Source organism: Mastigoproctus giganteus, chromosome 1, assembly GCF_048544385.1.
Source record: "Mastigoproctus giganteus isolate SK-2022 chromosome 1, ASM4854438v1, whole genome shotgun sequence".
NCBI classification, from domain to species: domain Eukaryota; kingdom Metazoa; phylum Arthropoda; class Arachnida; order Uropygi; family Thelyphonidae; genus Mastigoproctus; species Mastigoproctus giganteus.
The window spans coordinates 42,406,625-42,426,419 of record NC_143575.1 but is presented as its reverse complement, the minus strand read 5'-3'; the positions used below and the strand labels follow the sequence as shown (position 1 = coordinate 42,426,419).

Sequence of the window (19,795 nt, the reverse complement as noted above, 5' to 3'; positions counted from 1 at the left end):
TTGTCTTAAATGTTTCTTTGACCATATTAAGTTCTGATGCAACCATTCTAATGCTTAAATGACAATCACTTCTAATTATGTCCTTATCGAGTCAACATTCTTCTAAAAATTTTCAGTTTTCACACATACCAGACACCCTATTCATTCATTAATTTCAACATTCTCTCTTCTTTCTAAAAATCTTTTATGGCATTTAAACACGTGAGCTCTTGATGTAGTATTGTCCCCATAAACCTGACATAACTACTCATAACTTTCAGTTGGTGTTTTGCTTAGTTTTCTTAAAAATATGAGGTTGATTCGTTGTTCATGTCATTTTTCCAGTAAACTGCAAAAACAAAGGTAATGACAACTTGCTCACTGCAAAGCAAATGAGCACATTGGAACATGACTTGGCAGACAACTAGGGAATGGTTCAAGGTCAACTGTCATGCCTTTGTTTCACAGGTGGAACTTGGTGTTTAGCGTCTGTGCATGAAATCTCGTTATTTAATAGCCACACATCATATAGAAATACAAACAGAATATTATTTATATTTCCGACAAAATTATATTTTACTTTTTAATCTCAGAATATGAAGCCATTATGACACAGGGAATATTACAACGAGATTGTTACAAGAATATTACAAGATTGTTACAAGAATATTACAAGATTACCAGGTGTAGCAGCACTTGAACTAGAACTACGGGCTTCTCCTTTTTCCTCTTCAAAAGGATTAAGAGGCTGCAATGCCTGAAGTCCCCCACGAAGAAATGGAGAAATTAGCCACTGCTTTGATTCTTCTTCACAAGGCTGTAAAGGAGGTCCGACTATCTGATTATGGGCATGTAAACCAAGAAGGTAAGCTAAAATGCGCTGTGTATCAATAAGTGGAGATGATAAAGTCATTGGATCAACAGTAAGGATGGGCTCTAGATCAGGCTATAATTATAAAAAATAGTATGCCATTGTAATAATATGCTATTTAAATATTTAAACACTTTCATAACAATAAATCATAAAAAAATTTAACAAGACACTGCAAAATTTCTCCCTTAACCCTTCTGCAATAGCATGTGTAGAAAATACACCCACATGGTCAAACCCTGCAACATTTACTTAACAAAATTAAAACATTCATTGTCATTGTATATGACTTTTGTCCTGAATTTAATAATGCTAAAGAACTTTACTTTTACAGATTAAATTCAAGTGTATAATTCAATACATGTATTAGCAAAGATTTATTAAACTTAGAAGTCTAAACAAAAACAATGAATAACAGAAATTTAGATTTAATACCATACATTATAATCTCTTTTTGAGATTATAATGTATGGCTAAGGTAGTGTGGAACCTGTGTTTGTATACTTCTCCAATTCCACGTACGAAAACTGTACTTCTCGGTGAATAATATCTCTTTAAATAGCTCACAACTATAGTATTTTTGGTTTCTCCTCACATTTTATATGTTACACTGTTTCAGGTTAAACAGTCTTCCATCAATGTCTACGCAAAAATCTAATCAAACACAAGTTTTAAGGACAATCAATTTACGGATTTCGTACATAAGTTTTATTATATGCATGATTTAAAGAATCAGTTTCTGTATATAAATTAGAACAATTCTCCAAATGCATATATTCTCTCATCAACAATCAGCATGTTAATGTAGTTATAGCCATTGTCACTGCAGTCAATATAGTCACTTAAGGTATAACCTTTGAACTTATCCTTTAGCAAATTTATTTATACAATGATAGTTATAATTACTAGCATGCATTAGAACATTTTAATTTGTTTTAAGGTCCACTCTTCTGTTACAAGTTATAATAAGACACTCAAACAAAAAGTGTATTAATATACCTGTACTCTAGCAAATGCTAAAAATGAACAGTTTATCAGTTGTCCTTTTGGTCGACGAACTCATAACTTGAGAATAAAATCATTTCTGAATGAAATAGTGTTAGCTCGGCCTCAATAAAATAAACAAACAATATATTACCTTACAATACAAACAATACATATTCCAATACATATATCCCTTTATACATATATACCTTTAGATAAAGTTTGAGAAACCCTAACAAAATCAGCAGTTTTACGTTAATCTTTCTAATAAATAATTAATATTTGTAAAATAATAAGAGGAGTTTACCTCAATATAGTACGTAGAACACTTCCATATGATACTCTCCAGAAATTAAAATGAAAAAATCGAAAACTTACATTAGAGTAAAAAATAAATAATTAAAAACCAATTTAACAAAATTCGAATCGATTTAACACAATTAAAAATTAAAAAGAATCTAACGAAAATATTCAAAACGATTTTCCTTCCTGAAGCTGACAATGCTTTTCGACCATATGTCGTGATCACAGGAATGAAAACAGGAATGAATATTAATATCAACGTAGAATGTATTGAGTATTACAGCTCTGATTCATACTATCTAATAAATAATTAATATAATTTTTATTATATAATATAATCAAAATATACTTTTTATTATATTAATAAACTAATAATATAATAATATTTTATATTATTATTATAATAATATAAAAATATTAGTTTAATATAATAAACTAATATAATTTTCCTAATAAATGGCTGTTTGCACCTGTGTACATCATATACTTTATGATTATAAGTGATGCTATCATTCCCCCCCCCAATCCTCCCCTTCTAATCCTACTCTCCTAACACATGACACATATGGAACTTTGAATATGCTATTTGTTGAGATAAAAATAATAGCTATAACAAAGAAATAAGCATAAACTGATTCTTTTACAATACGACTGTATGAAAATTAATTGCAGAAAGTATGCTTTACAAACATTATGAGAAATTTTATCTTTAAAATATTACATTCAGCAATCATAAAACAAGGATTAACAATACATGAAAAAAAAATGATCAATATATGCTTAATATCGGAAAGGGTATCAAATACACGTGTTTACCGTTCGTAATATCCGCCATTGTTACGGGAAAATTAATCAGTAAAATCTATTAATCTTGTCGAACTTCATTGGCAATTAAATTGTACTTTTAACTATACATATAACCACTTAGGTTATGTAACATAAATAATTAGTAAAAACAAATAATTAATACATAACTTGATACGAAAGTTATATAAAGGGATTTCGTAGATAACACTCGTTACTGAAACGTAAATATTTCGTAGATAACACTCGTTACTGAAACGTAAATATTTCGTAGATAACACTCGTTACTGAAACGTAAATATTTCGTAGATAACACTCGTTACTGAAACTTAAATATTCCGTAGATAACACTCGTTACTGAAACATAAATATAGCGTTATAACTGTGTTTGGATACAAGTTTAGGATTTAATTTTGTACAGAAATTGAAATTTTATTGAAAGTAAATCTAAATCATGACTCAAACCAGAGCAGCAAAGCAAAGGGCTCAAGCTAATGGGAATGCTGTGGCCCAGGGGAGAACTGAGGGGGGCAGTTGTCCTCTGAATCACAGCCTTGTAAGATGCACTATTTGCTTGATGTTTGCAGAGCAGTCAAGTATGGGACATGATACTGCCATGGGGGATGTCTTTGTGTGTGTGCGATGCAAGGAGTGTAAGGAGATAAGGCGACAACTCAGCGTTGTTATGGGCCTATATGAGAGCTTGAAGGACAGGGTGGATGCCCTCGAAGGATTACAAGTGAGGGGCCCATCAAGCTCTCAGCTGCCCACACCAATGCCAGAGCTTGCACTTGGTCATCGCGCAACATAGCGGCAACCCCCAAGGCAGAATGCGCTGGTCCCAAAGGAACTAGTAGTTGTTGGTGACTCTATTGTCAGGGAAACGGGAAACATGCTTTGTAAAAAGGATAGGTGGAACAGGACAAGGGTATGTCTGCCAGGGACAAAAGTTGATGACGTTGTAGAGCGGATATCATCTTTTAAGGGCACAAAAGGTGATATAGTTGTACACGTTGGCACTAATGACATTAAGAGTAGGAGACCGGCGGAATTACTTGACAAGTACAGGTCACTGATGAAAAAAAGCCGTGAATTAGGGTTGAAATTGAAAGTGTTCGCAATTCTGCCCAGACACGATAGGAGGGAGTATATGATGAGAGCCCTGTCAATCAATTCGGCCCTGGAAAGATTGTGCAGGGCTCAAGGGGTAGAATTTTTTTCAGCCTGGTCTGTACTTGTTAACAGGAGAGACTGCTTCTACAGGGATGGGATACACTTAAATAGGAAGGGTGCAAGAATGTTTGCTGATGCTATCGAGGCAATGTTAGTTGAGTCGGAAAACTGTTAGATTGGGGGGATACAAAAACTAATAGATTAACAGTAGCCACTGGCAGAGGTGAAAGTGATTCTTGCACTGCTTCTATTGGAATGAGCCGCAGCCTGGAAAATAAGATGCAGGATATTTCAGAGACTGCTGGGAATCATTGGGGGTACAAGTAAACACATGGGTTGTGTTAGGGTAGCTAAGAAAAAGAACAGGTGCATGTATACTTGTGTGTACACCAATGCTAGGAGTTTAGTAAATAAATTTGATGAATTTGAGGTATTGCTCAAAACATCAAAGGCAGATATTGTGGGGATTTCAGAGACGTGGTGTCACACAGATATAAGGAATGCAGAACTGCAATTTGGGGAGTATAATGTCTACAGAAAGGATAGACAGGATAGGAAGGGAGGAGGGGTTATGCTATTAGTTAAAAAACACAAAATCCAAGGAAGTGAAGCCAGTCGACATCGCTGGACAGTGCAGTGTTGAGTCAGTTTGGTGTGACATAAGCATTGGGAGATCAAAATTGAGAGTAGGAGTGTGCTATAGGCCTAATGACTCTGATGAGTATAATAAGAAACTGTTCGGAGAAATAGAGTGGGCCAGTAAATCAGAGAGTCTTATAATGGGGGATTTTAATTTCCCAGATATTGACTGGAATTTGGGGGCTGGTCACTCACACAGTAGCAAGGCTTTTGTGGATTTATTGGATGATTGTTTTCTACATCAGCATGTTCGGGAGGCAACTAGAGGGAGTAATACTCTGGATTTGATTATCAGTAGTGATTCTTCATGCATTAAGAATCTGCAGATAAATGAACCACTTGGTGGTAGTGATCACAGTGTGCTGAAGTGGGAGTTACTCAAAGAGGTAACTACCATTAGGGGTAAAGGGAAGGGGTATTGCTTTCGTAAAGGCGACTACAATGGACTGAGACAGTATTTAAATTCTATACAGTGGGATCAACTGATGATATTGCCAACAGCAAATTCAAAATGGGAAGCATTCAAAGAACTTATCGTGGAAGCTACCAGGCTTTACATACCAACTAAGAAATATTGTTCAAGGTTTAGGCCTAAATGGTTGTCAGATGAACTAATGAGGCATATGGCAGAGAAGAAAAATGCATGGGATACATACAAATTAACACGTGACACGGACGCATATGATAGATACAAGTTGATATGTAACTTGTATTGATTAGGGTTGAAATTGAAAGTGTCTGCAATTCTGCCCAGACACGATAGGAGGGAGTATATGATGAGAGCCCTGTCAATCAATTCGGCCCTGGAAAGATTGTGCAGGGCTCAAGGGGTAGAATTTTTTTCAGCCTGGTCTGTACTTGTTAACAGGAGAGACTGCTTCTACAGGGATGGGATACACTTAAATAGAAAGGGTGCAAGAATGTTTGCTGATGCTATCGAGGCAATGTTAGGTGGGTCGGAAAACTGCTAGATTGGGGGGATACAAGGACTAATAGATTAACAGTAGCCACTGGCAGAGGTGAAAGTGATTCTTGCACTGCTTCTATTGGAATGAGCCGCAGCCTGGAAAATAAGATGCAGGATATTTCAGAGACTGCTGGGAATCATTGGGGTACAAGTAAACACATGGGTTGTGTTAGGGTAGCTAAGAAAAAGAACAGGTGCATGTATACTTGTGTGTACACCAATGCTAGGAGTTTAGTAAATAAATTTGATGAATTTGAGGTATTGCTCAAAACATCAAAGGCAGATATTGTGGGGATTTCAGAGACGTGGTGTCACACAGATATAAGAAATGCAGAACTGGAATTTGGGGAGTACAATGTCTACAGAAAGGATAGACAGGATAGGAAGGGAGGAGGGGTTATGCTATTAGTTAAAAAACACATAAAATTCAAGGAAGTGAAGCCAGTCGACATCGCTGGACAGTGCAGTGTCGAGTCAGTTTGGTGTGACATAAGCATTGGGAGATCAAAATTGAGAGTAGGAGTGTGCTATAGGCCTAATGACTCTGATGAGTATAATAAGAAACTGTTCGGAGAAATAGAGTGGGCCAGTAAATCAGAGAGTCTTATAATGGGGGATTTTAATTTCCCAGATATTGACTGGAATTTGGGGGCTGGTCACTCACACAGTAGCAAGGCTTTTGTGGATTTATTGGATGATTGTTTTCTACATCAGCATGTTCGGGAGGCAACTAGAGGGAGTAATACTCTGGATTTGATTATCAGTAGTGATTCTTCATGCATTAAGAATCTGCAGATAAATGAACCACTTGGTGGTAGTGATCACAGTGTGCTGAAGTGGGAGTTACTCAAAGAGGTAACTACCATTAGGGGTAAAGGGAAGGGGTATTGCTTTCGTAAAGGCGACTACAATGGACTGAGACAGTATTTAAATTCTATACAGTGGGATCAACTGATGATATTGCCAACAGCAAATTCAAAATGGGAAGCATTCAAAGAACTTATCGTGGAAGCTACCAGGCTTTACATACCAACTAAGAAATATTGTTCAAGGTTTAGGCCTAAATGGTTGTCAGATGAACTAATGAGGCATATGGCAGAGAAGAAAAATGCATGGGATACATACAAATTAACACGTGACACGGACGCATATGATAGATACAAGTTGATATGTAACTTGTATTGATTAGGGTTGAAATTGAAAGTGTCTGCAATTCTGCCCAGACACGATAGGAGGGAGTATATGATGAGAGCCCTGTCAATCAATTCGGCCCTGGAAAGATTGTGCAGGGCTCAAGGGGTAGAATTTTTTTCAGCCTGGTCTGTACTTGTTAACAGGAGAGACTGCTTCTACAGGGATGGGATACACTTAAATAGAAAGGGTGCAAGAATGTTTGCTGATGCTATCGAGGCAATGTTAGGTGGGTCGGAAAACTGCTAGATTGGGGGGATACAAGGACTAATAGATTAACAGTAGCCACTGGCAGAGGTGAAAGTGATTCTTGCACTGCTTCTATTGGAATGAGCCGCAGCCTGGAAAATAAGATGCAGGATATTTCAGAGACTGCTGGGAATCATTGGGGTACAAGTAAACACATGGGTTGTGTTAGGGTAGCTAAGAAAAAGAACAGGTGCATGTATACTTGTGTGTACACCAATGCTAGGAGTTTAGTAAATAAATTTGATGAATTTGAGGTATTGCTCAAAACATCAAAGGCAGATATTGTGGGGATTTCAGAGACGTGGTGTCACACAGATATAAGAAATGCAGAACTGGAATTTGGGGAGTACAATGTCTACAGAAAGGATAGACAGGATAGGAAGGGAGGAGGGGTTATGCTATTAGTTAAAAAACACATAAAATTCAAGGAAGTGAAGCCAGTCGACATCGCTGGACAGTGCAGTGTCGAGTCAGTTTGGTGTGACATAAGCATTGGGAGATCAAAATTGAGAGTAGGAGTGTGCTATAGGCCTAATGACTCTGATGAGTATAATAAGAAACTGTTCGGAGAAATAGAGTGGGCCAGTAAATCAGAGAGTCTTATAATGGGGGATTTTAATTTCCCAGATATTGACTGGAATTTGGGGGCTGGTCACTCACACAGTAGCAAGGCTTTTGTGGATTTATTGGATGAATGTTTTCTACATCAGCATGTTCGGGAGGCAACTAGAGGGAGTAATACTCTTGATTTGATTATCAGTAGTGATTCTTCATGCATTAAGAATCTGCAGATAAATGAACCACTTGGTGGTAGTGATCACAGTGTGCTGAAGTGGGAGTTACTCAAAGAGGTAACTACCATTAGGGGTAAAGGGAAGGGGTATTGCTTTCGTAAAGGCGACTACAATGGACTGAGACAGTATTTAAATTCTATACAGTGGGATCAACTGATGATATTGCCAACAGCAAATTCAAAATGGGAAGCATTCAAAGAACTTATCGTGGAAGCTACCAGGCTTTACATACCAACTAAGAAATATTGTTCAAGGTTTAGGCCTAAATGGTTGTCAGATGAACTAATGAGGCATATGGCAGAGAAGAAAAATGCATGGGATACATACAAATTAACACGTGACACGGACGCATATGATAGATATAAGTTGATCTGTAACCAAGTTACAAAGGAGGTTAGGCAGGCGAAGGCAGATTACGAGAGATCCTTGGCAAGGGATGCGAAGAAAAACAGCAAAGAGTTCTTTACTTATGTAAACTCTAGAAGGAAGGGGATGAATCAGATTGGTCCACTTGAGATCGATGGGTCAACTGTTGATGACCCTGCTCGGGTAGCTAACAAACTAAATGAATATTTTGCATCGACATTCACACATGAGGAGTTATTCAACGAGGGGAATGCCAGAGGTGTATTCAACTCTAGCAGTAAGCTAGAGAATCTTGTAATAACTGAGAGCAAAGTGGAGGAGAAATTGTTGAAGATAAACACAAGAAAGGCACCTGGGGTGGATGGGATCTATCCAGTTATATTAAAGGAGGCAGCAAAGGAGGTAAGCAAACCCTTAGCCATAATTATGAGAGCTTCCTTGGACTCAGGGGAGGTACCCATTGACTGGAGATGTGCAAATGTGACCCCAATTCACAAAGGGGGATCAAAGGCTGACACAAGTAATTATAGACCTGTGAGTTTAACTTCTGTTCCCGGAAAATTAATGGAGGCACTGGTGAAAGAAGCACTGCAGGATCATCTAGACAAGACTTCAGTTATAGCTAGGACACAGCATGGTTTTGTTAAGGGGAAGTCTTGCCTGACCAATTTGATTGGATACTATGATGCAGTCACAAAAGAACTGGATGCAGGGAATAACTTTGATATTATATACTTGGATCTTAGAAAGGCTTTTGATACTGTTGCACATGGAAGACTGCTGCACAAATTGGAGCAGTGTGGCATTGGAGGCAAGTTGCTGCTATGGATAAAGGGGTGGTTGAGGGGGAGAAGACAGAGAGTGGTAATCAATGGACACTGCTCATCGTGGACTAATGTTATTAGTGGAGTCCCTCAGGGTTCAGTATTGGGGCCTTTATTGTTTTCTGTATTTATAAATGATATTGATGATGGTATATCAGGCTTAATGTCCAAGTTTGCAGACGATACGAAGGTTGGCAGGGTTGTCAAGGACACTACTGACACTATGCTGCTGCAACAGGATTTGGAAAGGTTGAGCAGATGGGCTTCGAGGTGGCAAATGAAGTTTAACATTGACAAATGTAAAGTACTACATATGGGAAACAGCAACCCCAGAGCAACGTATCAACTCTGTGGTACTACACTGACAGTGGTAGAGAATGAAAGGGACCTGGGGGTGGTGGTGCAGGCAGATATGAAGTTCTCTGTGCAGTGCAGACGAGCTGCAAGAGTAGCTCATGGTGTATTGTCAATGATATATAGGAATTTTTCTAGCAGGGATAAGGAGGTGATTATTCCCTTGTATAAGGCAATGGTCAGGCCACACCTAGAGTACTGTATACAGGCCTGGAGGCCTCATTTCAAGAAGGATGTAGAGCTGCTGGAACGAGTACAGAGAAGGGCAACTAGATTGGTGAATGGGACAAAGGGGTTCTCTTACGAAGAAAGGCTTAAGTTTTGCAAATTACAGTGTCTGGAAACTAGGCACCAGCGGGGTGATCTGATAGAGGTGTACAAAGCCTTGAATGGTTTGAGCATGCTCAATGCTGATGGGATTCTTCCTCTAGCTCAGAAAAATCACCTGAGAGGGCATAAATTCAAATTGAGGAAAGACAGATGTAGGATAGATGTGCGGAAATTTGCCTTTAGCCAGCGGGTGGTTGGTGGGTGGAACAGACTTCCATCCCTTGTCGTGGAAGTTGATAGCCTAAATAATTTTAAGGCTCAGCTGGACAGGTATTTCGAACGAACAGAGGGGTGAAGTGGAAGTGGTTATTTTTATTTATTTATGTTACTTTTTTTTTTTTTTTTTTTTTGGCTGATGCTGCATAAGCTTGCTTTCTTGCATCAAATGCCTCTACTAATGCTAATGCTAATGCTAAATGCAACCAAGTTACAAAGGAGGTTAGGCAGGCGAAGGCAGATTACGAGAAATCCTTGGCAAGGGATGCAAAGAAAAACAGCAAAGAGTTCTTTACATACTTGAACTTGAGAAGGAAAGGGATGAATCAGATTGGTCCACTGGATATTGATGGGTCAAGTGTTGATGACCCTGCTCAGGTAGCTAACAAACTAAATGAATATTTTGCATCGACATTCACACATGAGGAGTTATTCAGCGAGGGGAATGCCAGAGGTGTATTCAACTCTAGCAGTAAGCTAGAGAATCTTGTAATAAATGAGAGCAAAGTGGACGAGAAATTGTTGAAGATAAACACAAGAAAGGCACCTGGGGTGGATGGGATCTATCCAGTTATATTAAAGGAGGCAGCAAAGGAGGTAAGCAAACCCTTAGCCATAATTATGAGAGCTTCCTTGGACTCAGGGGAGGTACCCATGGACTGGAGATGTGCAAATGTGACCCCAATTCACAAAGGGGGATCAAAGGCTGACACAAGTAATTATAGACCTGTGAGTTTAACTTCTGTTCCCGGAAAATTAATGGAGGCATTGGTGAAAGAAGCACTGCAGGATCATCTAGACAAGACTTCAGTTATAGCTAGGACACAGCATGGTTTTGTTAAGGGTAAGTCTTGCCTGACCAATTTGATTGGATACTATGATGCAGTCACAAAAGAACTGGATGCAGAGAATAACTTTGATATTATATACTTGGATCTTAGAAAGGCTTTTGATACTGTTGCACATGGAAGACTGCTGCACAAATTGGAGCAGTGTGGCATTGGAGGCAAATTGCTGCTATGGATAAAGGGGTGGTTGAGGGGGAGAAGACAGAGAGTGGTAATCAATGGACACTGCTCATCGTGGACTAATGTTATTAGCGGAGTCCCTCAGGGTTCAGTATTGGGTCCTTTATTGTTTTCTGTATTTATAAATGATATTGATGATGGTATATCAGGCTTAATGTCCAAGTTTGCAGACGATACGAAGGTTGGCAGGGTTGTCAAGGACACTACTGACACTATGCTGCTGCAACAGGATTTGGAAAGGTTGAGCAGATGGGCTTCGAGGTGGCAAATGAAGTTTAACATTGACAAATGTAAAGTACTACATATGGGAAACAGCAACCCCAGAGCAACGTATCAACTCTGTGGTACTACACTGACAGTGGTAGAGAATGAAAGGGACCTGGGGGTGGTTGTGCAAGCAGATATGAAGTTCTCTGAGCAGTGCAGACGGGCTGCAAGAGTAGCTCATGGTGTATTGTCAATGATATATAGGAATTTTTCTAGCAGGGATAAGGAGGTGATTATTCCCTTGTATAAGGCAATGGTCAGGCCACACCTAGAGTACTGTATACAGGCCTGGAGGCCTCATTTCAAGAAGGATGTAGAGCTGCTGGAACGAGTACAGAGAAGGGCAACTAGATTGGTGAATGGGACAAAGGGGTGCTCTTACGGAGAAAGGCTTAAGTTTTGCGAATTACAGTGTCTGGAAACTAGGCACCAGCGAGGTGATCTGATAGAGGTGTACAAAGCCTTGAATGGTTTGAGCATGCTCAATGCTGATGGGATTCTTCCTCTTGCTCAGAATAATCACCTGAGAGGCATAAATTCAAATTGAGGAAAGACAGATGTAGGATAGATGTGCGGAAATTTGCCTTTAGCCAGCGGGTGGTTGGTGGGTGGAACAGACTTCCATCCCTTGTCGTGGAAGTTGATAGCCTAAATAAGTTTAAGGCTCAGCTGGACAGGTATTTCGAACGGACAGAGGGGTGAAGTGGAAGTGGTTATTTTTATTTATTTATGTTACTTTTTTTTTTTTTTTTGGCTGATGCTGCATAAGCTTGCTTTCTTGCATCAAATGCCTCTACTAATGCTAATGCTAATGCACAAACAACTAAATTTCCACAGTAGAAAAACAGAAAATTAACTTAGAATATAAATCAACAAACTACAGATGTTGATGAAGCATGTCACTGTTTGGTATTGACACTAGTGACCAAGTGTTTTCTTTGTTTGAAGATCAGCCACACCCACTGCATTTTTGCAGTGAGTCTGGCTGATCTTCAGTGAATCATGAATTGTATAAGATTGCTAGTGAAACATTCTGCCTGGTTTCCTCGTACAATGATAGTTATACACATCCCAGTCTTCCTTGCTCCTTCCACCTGAGGTCATGTTAAGGAGAGTAGAAGTGCATGCCTGGTCACATACATCGGCCAAAAGTTGGCAAGGGGTGGTGGTGGCTACCTTTCCCCATTTCTATTGAGGTTGCACAACCCAGCTTCCTCAATTTCTTTCCTCCTCTTCTGATCTACTGGCAAGAATGTGCAGACTTCTGAGATGAAAACGGTAATTTTTCACTGATAGAAGTAACTATCCCCTCCAGTGCACAAACATCCTTATTCCCCAACCTACCCTTTCCAGCCCGTGTGTGATCAGGCATGCACTGCAATCCAATCACAAGAGGAAGAGAATAAAACTAAACAGGTAAAATGCTTCCCCAGCCATCACATATTCACTTAACAACAGCTTCTCCCAGTATCACATCTTAGGCCACAGCACCCAACTAATCAGATTCCACCTTCCAGAAGATCCAACCCAAACAAAGAAATCTCAGCTAGTATCAAAAAACAGCAAAGGGCTGTAACAACAAAAAGGATAAATCTGTAGTTTATCAGTTAATTTTCAGTTTTTCAACCAGTCAAATATCTCATTAATATATATATACACAGTGAATACGAAAGTGTATAGGAGAATGCTGTTACTATCGAATCTATGGTACACACAAGAAATTAATAAAATAAATATAAATAACTAAAAGAAATGAATGTAAAATGAGGTAAAATAAAACCAATATAAAGAAATAAAGGAAATGAATATGAAATGAGGTAAAACAGAACAACAAAAATAAGATAAAATAAAATAACATATTAGTATTAGCAATGCCACATGGTGCAAGGAAGCTGATGGCTTATGCCGCACCAGCCAGAAAACAATAATAATAAAAAATAAAATATTAATAAGAAAATTTAAAAAAATAAATAATTAATAAAAGAAAAGGAAATAGACAACCTATGCATTTCCCTCCTTCCTTAGGTAATTATCCAGCTAACCTTTGAATTTCCCCAAACTGTCAGCATCTACCACCCATGTAGGTAACTTATTCCAGTAATTTATAACTAGCTGACTGAAATAAAACTTTCTGCAATCCAGTTTAAACATCTTCCTCCGTAACCTGAATTTATGGCCCCTAGTTCTAGAATCATTTATAACTGTGAAAATTTCATCCTCATTCATTTTACTTTTGCTTTAAACAACTCAATCAAGTCTCCTCTAAGGTGCCTGGTTTCCAAACTCTGCAACCCACTTTCTTTCTTTAGGTGCGGTCTCCATACTTGAACACAGTATTCCAAGTGTGGTCTAACACACAATAGCTTTATCTAATGCAATTATGATGTCATTATCTCTACTAAGAAATATTTGAAAAATCATTGATAGGACACCGTGGGCCTTCCTTGCAACCTGTCTACAATGCTCAGATTGATTTGGTAGTTGTTGGCGCATCGGCTTCTGTGGCCATATTGCACCTCCCAAGGTTTTTTGCAGTACTTTGATCCAAGCCCGAGGCGGGAATCGAACCCACGACCTTTGGGTTGCCGGGCAGGTACTTTACCCACTCGGCTACAATGCTCAGAGAACTTCATGTCTGACCGTATCGTAACTCCCAAGTCCCTTTCCTCCACTACCAGCTTTAGTTCAACTCTGTCAAGTGTATAAGTTATTTTGGGGTTACTGTTCCCCAGATGCAATACCTTACACTTTTCTGGATTAAAGCATAGCTGCCATTTTTCTGACCATTCCTGAAGTCTATCTAGGTCACTCTGAAGAAGCTCTGTTTGGCAGTGATCATTAACTACTCTACCAATCTTTACATCATCTGCAAATTTAGACATCACACCCTCCCCTTCATCAATGTCATTTATGAAAATCAAAAACAACAGTGGTCCTAATACTGATCCTTGGGGAACCTCACTTCTTACATAAACCCAATCTGAAGAATAACCATTTATCACAACCCTCTTCTTACTGCCCTGAAGCCATCCTACTATCCATCTAAGGATTTTCCCTGTGATTCCAACCTGTTCCAACTTATAAAATAGCCATTCATGTGGGACTGAGTCAAAGGCTTTGCTGAAATCAAAATAAACAATGTTGAAATTATTCCCTAAGTCCAGCTCTTGAGTGACCCTTTCAAAATAGCTAACCAGATTAGTTAAACATGATTTTCCCTTTACGAAACCATGCTGGGTACCTTCAGAATTACATTTTTATCTAAATGATCCTGAATTCCAACCTTGATCATTGCCTCCATGATTTTCCCTACAACTGAAGTTAGACTGACCGGCGGATATTTTCTCACTTCACTCTTAAAACCACCCTTATGCACTGGAGATACGTTGGCACTTTTCCAATCCAACAGAATCACTCCAGTGATACTCTCATTATTAGCCTCAATGGTTCAATGCACTCACTTGCCTCCTCCTTTAAGATTATAGGGTATATGCCATCAATTGCAGGAGCTTACTGGGCTGTAAGCACAAAAGTTTTTTCATTAAATAATCATATGAAATTTCAATATCATTAATTAGATATGTTTCGACTTCACTCCCATAATTTCTCTTTGATACCAGGTACATGTAAATATTGATGCAAAGTAACTGTTGAGTTCATCTGAAACTTCAGTTGGAGTATCTAATACTATTCCACGTCCATTACATAAGGGTCCGATCTGGTTTGTCCTTCTCTTCTATGCATTCATATATGTGAATAATTCCTTATCCCCACTCTTTGCTCTCTTTGTCAGTGATTTCTGTGGCACCATTACAGATCACTTTGTAGCTGTTATAGGCTTCAGTACTTTTTATTGCTCTAACTTTTCCATGCTGCCTTTTTCTGCTCAAGTAATCTAGCAACTTCATTATTCATCCAACTTGGAATCGTCCTTGTGGAGTATTTTTTTAATGGTATATATGCATTGAAGGCTTTTGTGATTAGTGTTTTAAAGGTATACCATAATTCAATTGTATTTGTTCTCTGTACAATATCTACCCAGTTATTAGAAGCCATGTAGCACCTTAAGGCATCCTTTGCTTTTAACTACTGCTATCTCTTTCTTCATCATCCACCGTAGAACTCTGTGATCACTTCCTGCTACTGGTTCCTGTACTGTCAACCCGATTACATCATCTGGTTCGTGGGTGATGATGAGGTCTGGAATATTCTTCTCCCTAGTACTTTCCCTTACATGATGATACAAATAGCAATCATCTAGTTGATTTAAAAATTGTCCCCCATGTCGAGTTTCCTTCCCATTTGCTACAATCAATTAGAGGCAAATTAAAATCGCCCATAATAAGACATTGATAATTACTTGCCATACCATTTGCATGTAGAGGCTCTTATCATAATCTTCACAATCACCTGACTTGTAGATTACCTCCACCCTCATTATATCTTTGCTTCCAACTATCTTACACCATACAGATTCTATACTAGCATGCAAAACATCTGAATCCAGGAAAACCTTTCATGCTCAGGCTGCTTTTAATAAGAAGCATGACCCCACCACCCCTTCTATCTGCCCCCATCCTTCCTAAATACATTATACATACTGTACTGAAACTCATCATCCCCTATCTCCAGGTGGCACAACGTTTCCGTAAGCCCTATTATGTCAGTGTCACCTGTCCTAACCAGCAGTTCGAATTCACTCATTTTATTGACGACACTTCTGACATTACTGTATAAACAATTAAGACTTAGTGTTCTTGTATAATTAACTACCCAGACACACTCCTTAAATATATTTAAGCTTGCTTCCCTAGCATTAGCTACCCACTCATTTGAAACATTTCTGCCCTCAGAATATCTGGCTAATATGTTCTGTTGCAGTTCACAAACAAAAACTCTTGAGGTATGTGCAGGTGTTACTTTGACCAATATTATCAGATAAACATGTATCTGTATTATCCTTGTACCCACCCCCCAAACTGGCAGTTTCCCTGATCCTTTAAGGTATCCTCAATAGTAATGGCAAAAACCCTTGCACCACCTTTGTTTAAATGTATACCATCTCTACAAAATAGATTCCTTCTACCTACAAGTGTGTGCCAAGCTGATAGAAATCCCCCCCCCCCAAAGCCTTGCAGAGTCCATCATCCACAAGGCTTTCAGCATATAATTCCTCCTATCTTGCCTTGGCAGAATTGCGGACACATAGACATTGTGACCTAACTCGCAGAATTTCTTAAAATATTGCCATGTAACTCATAATTTCAATGTCTTCATTAGAGGTCATCCACTGAAATTATGTGAAAGCAGGCAATATGTAGGCCTGTTTCCGACATAGTCTGCAAGCTTAGAAACATGGGGCATAAAAGGATTTTGAATTCAGTAGCAAAAATAGGGCCGAACAAATGGGAAAAGAACAGAAAAAAAATTAAAGGATGAAAAAAGAAAGAAAAACTATGAGAAGGTAAGGAATTTACCATTAACGTGTTGGGCAGAAAATGGTTAAGATAGCATCTATGTATATTAAAATGTCTGGTGCACTAGAAAATCTCTCTCAAGTGTTAGAAATTGGAAGTAGTAGATGCAAAAAATATTGAAAAATTACTAAGGTTTATATATATATATATATATATATATATATATTACTGGGAGGATGTATAAATATATGTTTATATATATTACTGGGAGGATGTATAAATATATGTTTATATATATTACTGGGAGGATGTATAAATATATATAATTACTGAAAGTATGTATGAATATACCAATGATGATAGTGTTTGATGATAAATGCAAATTAAATATGCAAAGGGCACACTACATAGAATAGATAATTTTAATAATATTTTAATAGTTTACAAAGTAGCAATAAACTGAAGTTAAAACTTTGTTGAGGCGAAAAACAAGTTGGGTAAAAGAAGGAGGTAACGTCTTTATGCTGTGTTCATAAAACTAATGGCTCGCGAGAAATAAGATGTAGGAGCAGATGAAAGCAGAAAGATAAATGAAGTAGATATAATTAGATGGGCTAGGGTAGTTCGGGATTGCTAATCCGATTCCTGCAGATCTGTGGTGGGAGTGTGTTTTCGTGTATTTAAAGTCAGTTATGTGGGGAAATGAAAGTAAAAATAAAAATAAAAATGCAGATATAATTATTAAAATATATATAAATATATACAAAAGTTAATACACTATGCTGGCCAATTGATGGGTTCAGGTTTTCTAAGTTGTAAGACACCACAGAGGCCAAGTGTATTATATGTATAGACTTGGAAGCTAGGATGGGAGGTTGTAAAATAAGTTTAAATTGCTGAGTATATTATTTAAATTTATATGGTTATATGGATAGATTTTTATATTTGATTATATTGAGGGCCTTGCTAAAGTAGTAGTAGAGATAAGCTGGAGGGAATTTGTTATAATCATTCAGCTTTTTATAGGGCATTCTGATGTTATTAATGGTTATGTCATTATTGCTACAGATGGTTGCTATCCTAATGCATTGTGATAGGATAATGTTGGCATGCACTTTTTTGACACGTTGCATTGCCAATGTATGAGGGTTGACAATGTTTGTCATACAAATTGAGTTGCATTGTAATTGTCTATTGTAATATAGAGATCTAGGAAATTAGCTGATGTATTATTGCTGTTTATATTCTCTAATGTGATGTTTGGTTTGGTTTGGGTTTTATTGGCGCATTAGTCTCTAATGTGAGCTCAGTAGGATATACATGTCCATATTCAATGAGAGAGTTTGGGAAATTCATTATGATGAGGTCATCTATGTACCTATAAATACAAAGTTCCTGTGGAAAAGAAGTTTCTGACAGATATAAATATAGTTTAGCTATTATACAGGATGCAGGACTTCTCACAGGCGTCATATTAATTCGTTGATATACAGTACTGCCATCATATAAGAATTTATTAGAAATACATAGGTTAACTAAGTTGTTCCAGTAAGTGGTATTACAAATTATAGCTTGTTTGTATTTTTTGTATAAATCATTTAGTATAGTTTTTAATTTGATTTGATTTGATTGATTGGTGAATAAACTATGGAAGTCAAATGTTTGTATATTTGAAATATTTCCATTATGAATGATTTCTAATAATTGCTAACTATTGCTAATAATTTTGCTATTTGGTATGATGTTTAATAAGGGTTTCAGTAAATGCTCCAAAATTTGCTGAGTTCATGCACAAAACTATTCTTAAATGAGGTTATAAATCTGAAGCTTATAAGATTTTTATGGAATTTGGGTATAAAATATATATAGGGCAGATTGTAATTACTAGGCCTGATGTAGCTGAGTGGTCAGGAGCACGAGTGCAGTAGCACTCATTCTTTGAGTGGACTAGGGTTCAATCCCATGACTACTAAATACGATTGATGTCTGTATTGATAATTTACTGTAAACTCCACTTACCTGGTGGTCGTGCCAGAGTAAAAACAAGAACTTTTTTTTTTTTTTTTTTAATAATCAGTTTCAATTTTTTGTTAAAGGCTATAAGTTTCTTTGTGATCATATTATAGGAACTGGAAGTAAATTTGTAGATATCACTGGAATTAAGTCCATTCTTTAAGGTGTAGCATAAAAAGCTTTGCAAATGAATGCATAGTTATTGGATGCTTTATCCACAGGTGTAATAATAAAATGTTCTTGCAACTCTAGCAATCTAATATGTTTTAATTTGGTTAGGTTACTGGAGCTGCCTATGTTCTAAGGAAATTTATGTGAGCTCTGTGCTGTACATTTATTGATTAATACTGTGAATATAGTGTTTGATATGCTTCTATAGGAGTATTATATTTATGTGCCAGGAGAAAGCAATAGTTTAGTATATCATGATAGAGTTGTTTCTTAAAGGTTGTGAGATTGACTCTATTATAGGGTCTGAATGGGATAAGATATTTTTAAGTTCAGGATCTGCTATGATGCTTAAATTTCCAGTAATGATGTGTCCATGGTTAGGATCAATATATTGTTACATATTATTCTGTTTGCAGATGCATTATACATTTATAATTGCAGGCTATTAAAACAAAAGGTTTGGCATATTTGTATCTAACTTTTATGTGAATGTTTTGACTACTGCTGGGAAGTAAACAAACCAACAATAAAATGATGGACAATATCAACATTTATTAATGTTGATATTGTCCATCATTTATTAATGTTGATGTAGTCCATAATTTTGCTTTGAAATTTTAGGATTATAATAGATTCTTCTGTACTTGGGTTCTTATGTTGATGTCTGAGATTATATTTGCAGATATCATCTATTAAATGAAAAAGATGCTTAGACTTGAAGGTAAATGTGTAAAGCTTTGAGTACACTGTTTTGGTGCTGAAGAGCAAGTTATGTATATATTGTATATCTATGCTATTGTTATCCCTTTCTTTAAGTATAAAGGCAAATTTGCCTAATTTTGGTTTATTATAGAA

At 37.3% G+C, this 19,795-nt stretch overlaps 1 protein-coding gene across 1 annotated transcript in view; it reads right to left on the bottom strand.

Moving 5' to 3' along the window:
• The window catches only part of HERC2 (E3 ubiquitin-protein ligase HERC2), a 971,627-nt gene that overhangs the window by 700,642 nt on the left and 251,190 nt on the right, over nucleotides 1–19,795 (bottom strand). The window contains exon 25 of the mRNA XM_090372402.1: nucleotides 661–925. Within this exon, the coding sequence (XP_090228528.1) occupies nucleotides 661–925 (265 nt within the window). The remainder of the gene's footprint in view (nucleotides 1–660; nucleotides 926–19,795) is intronic.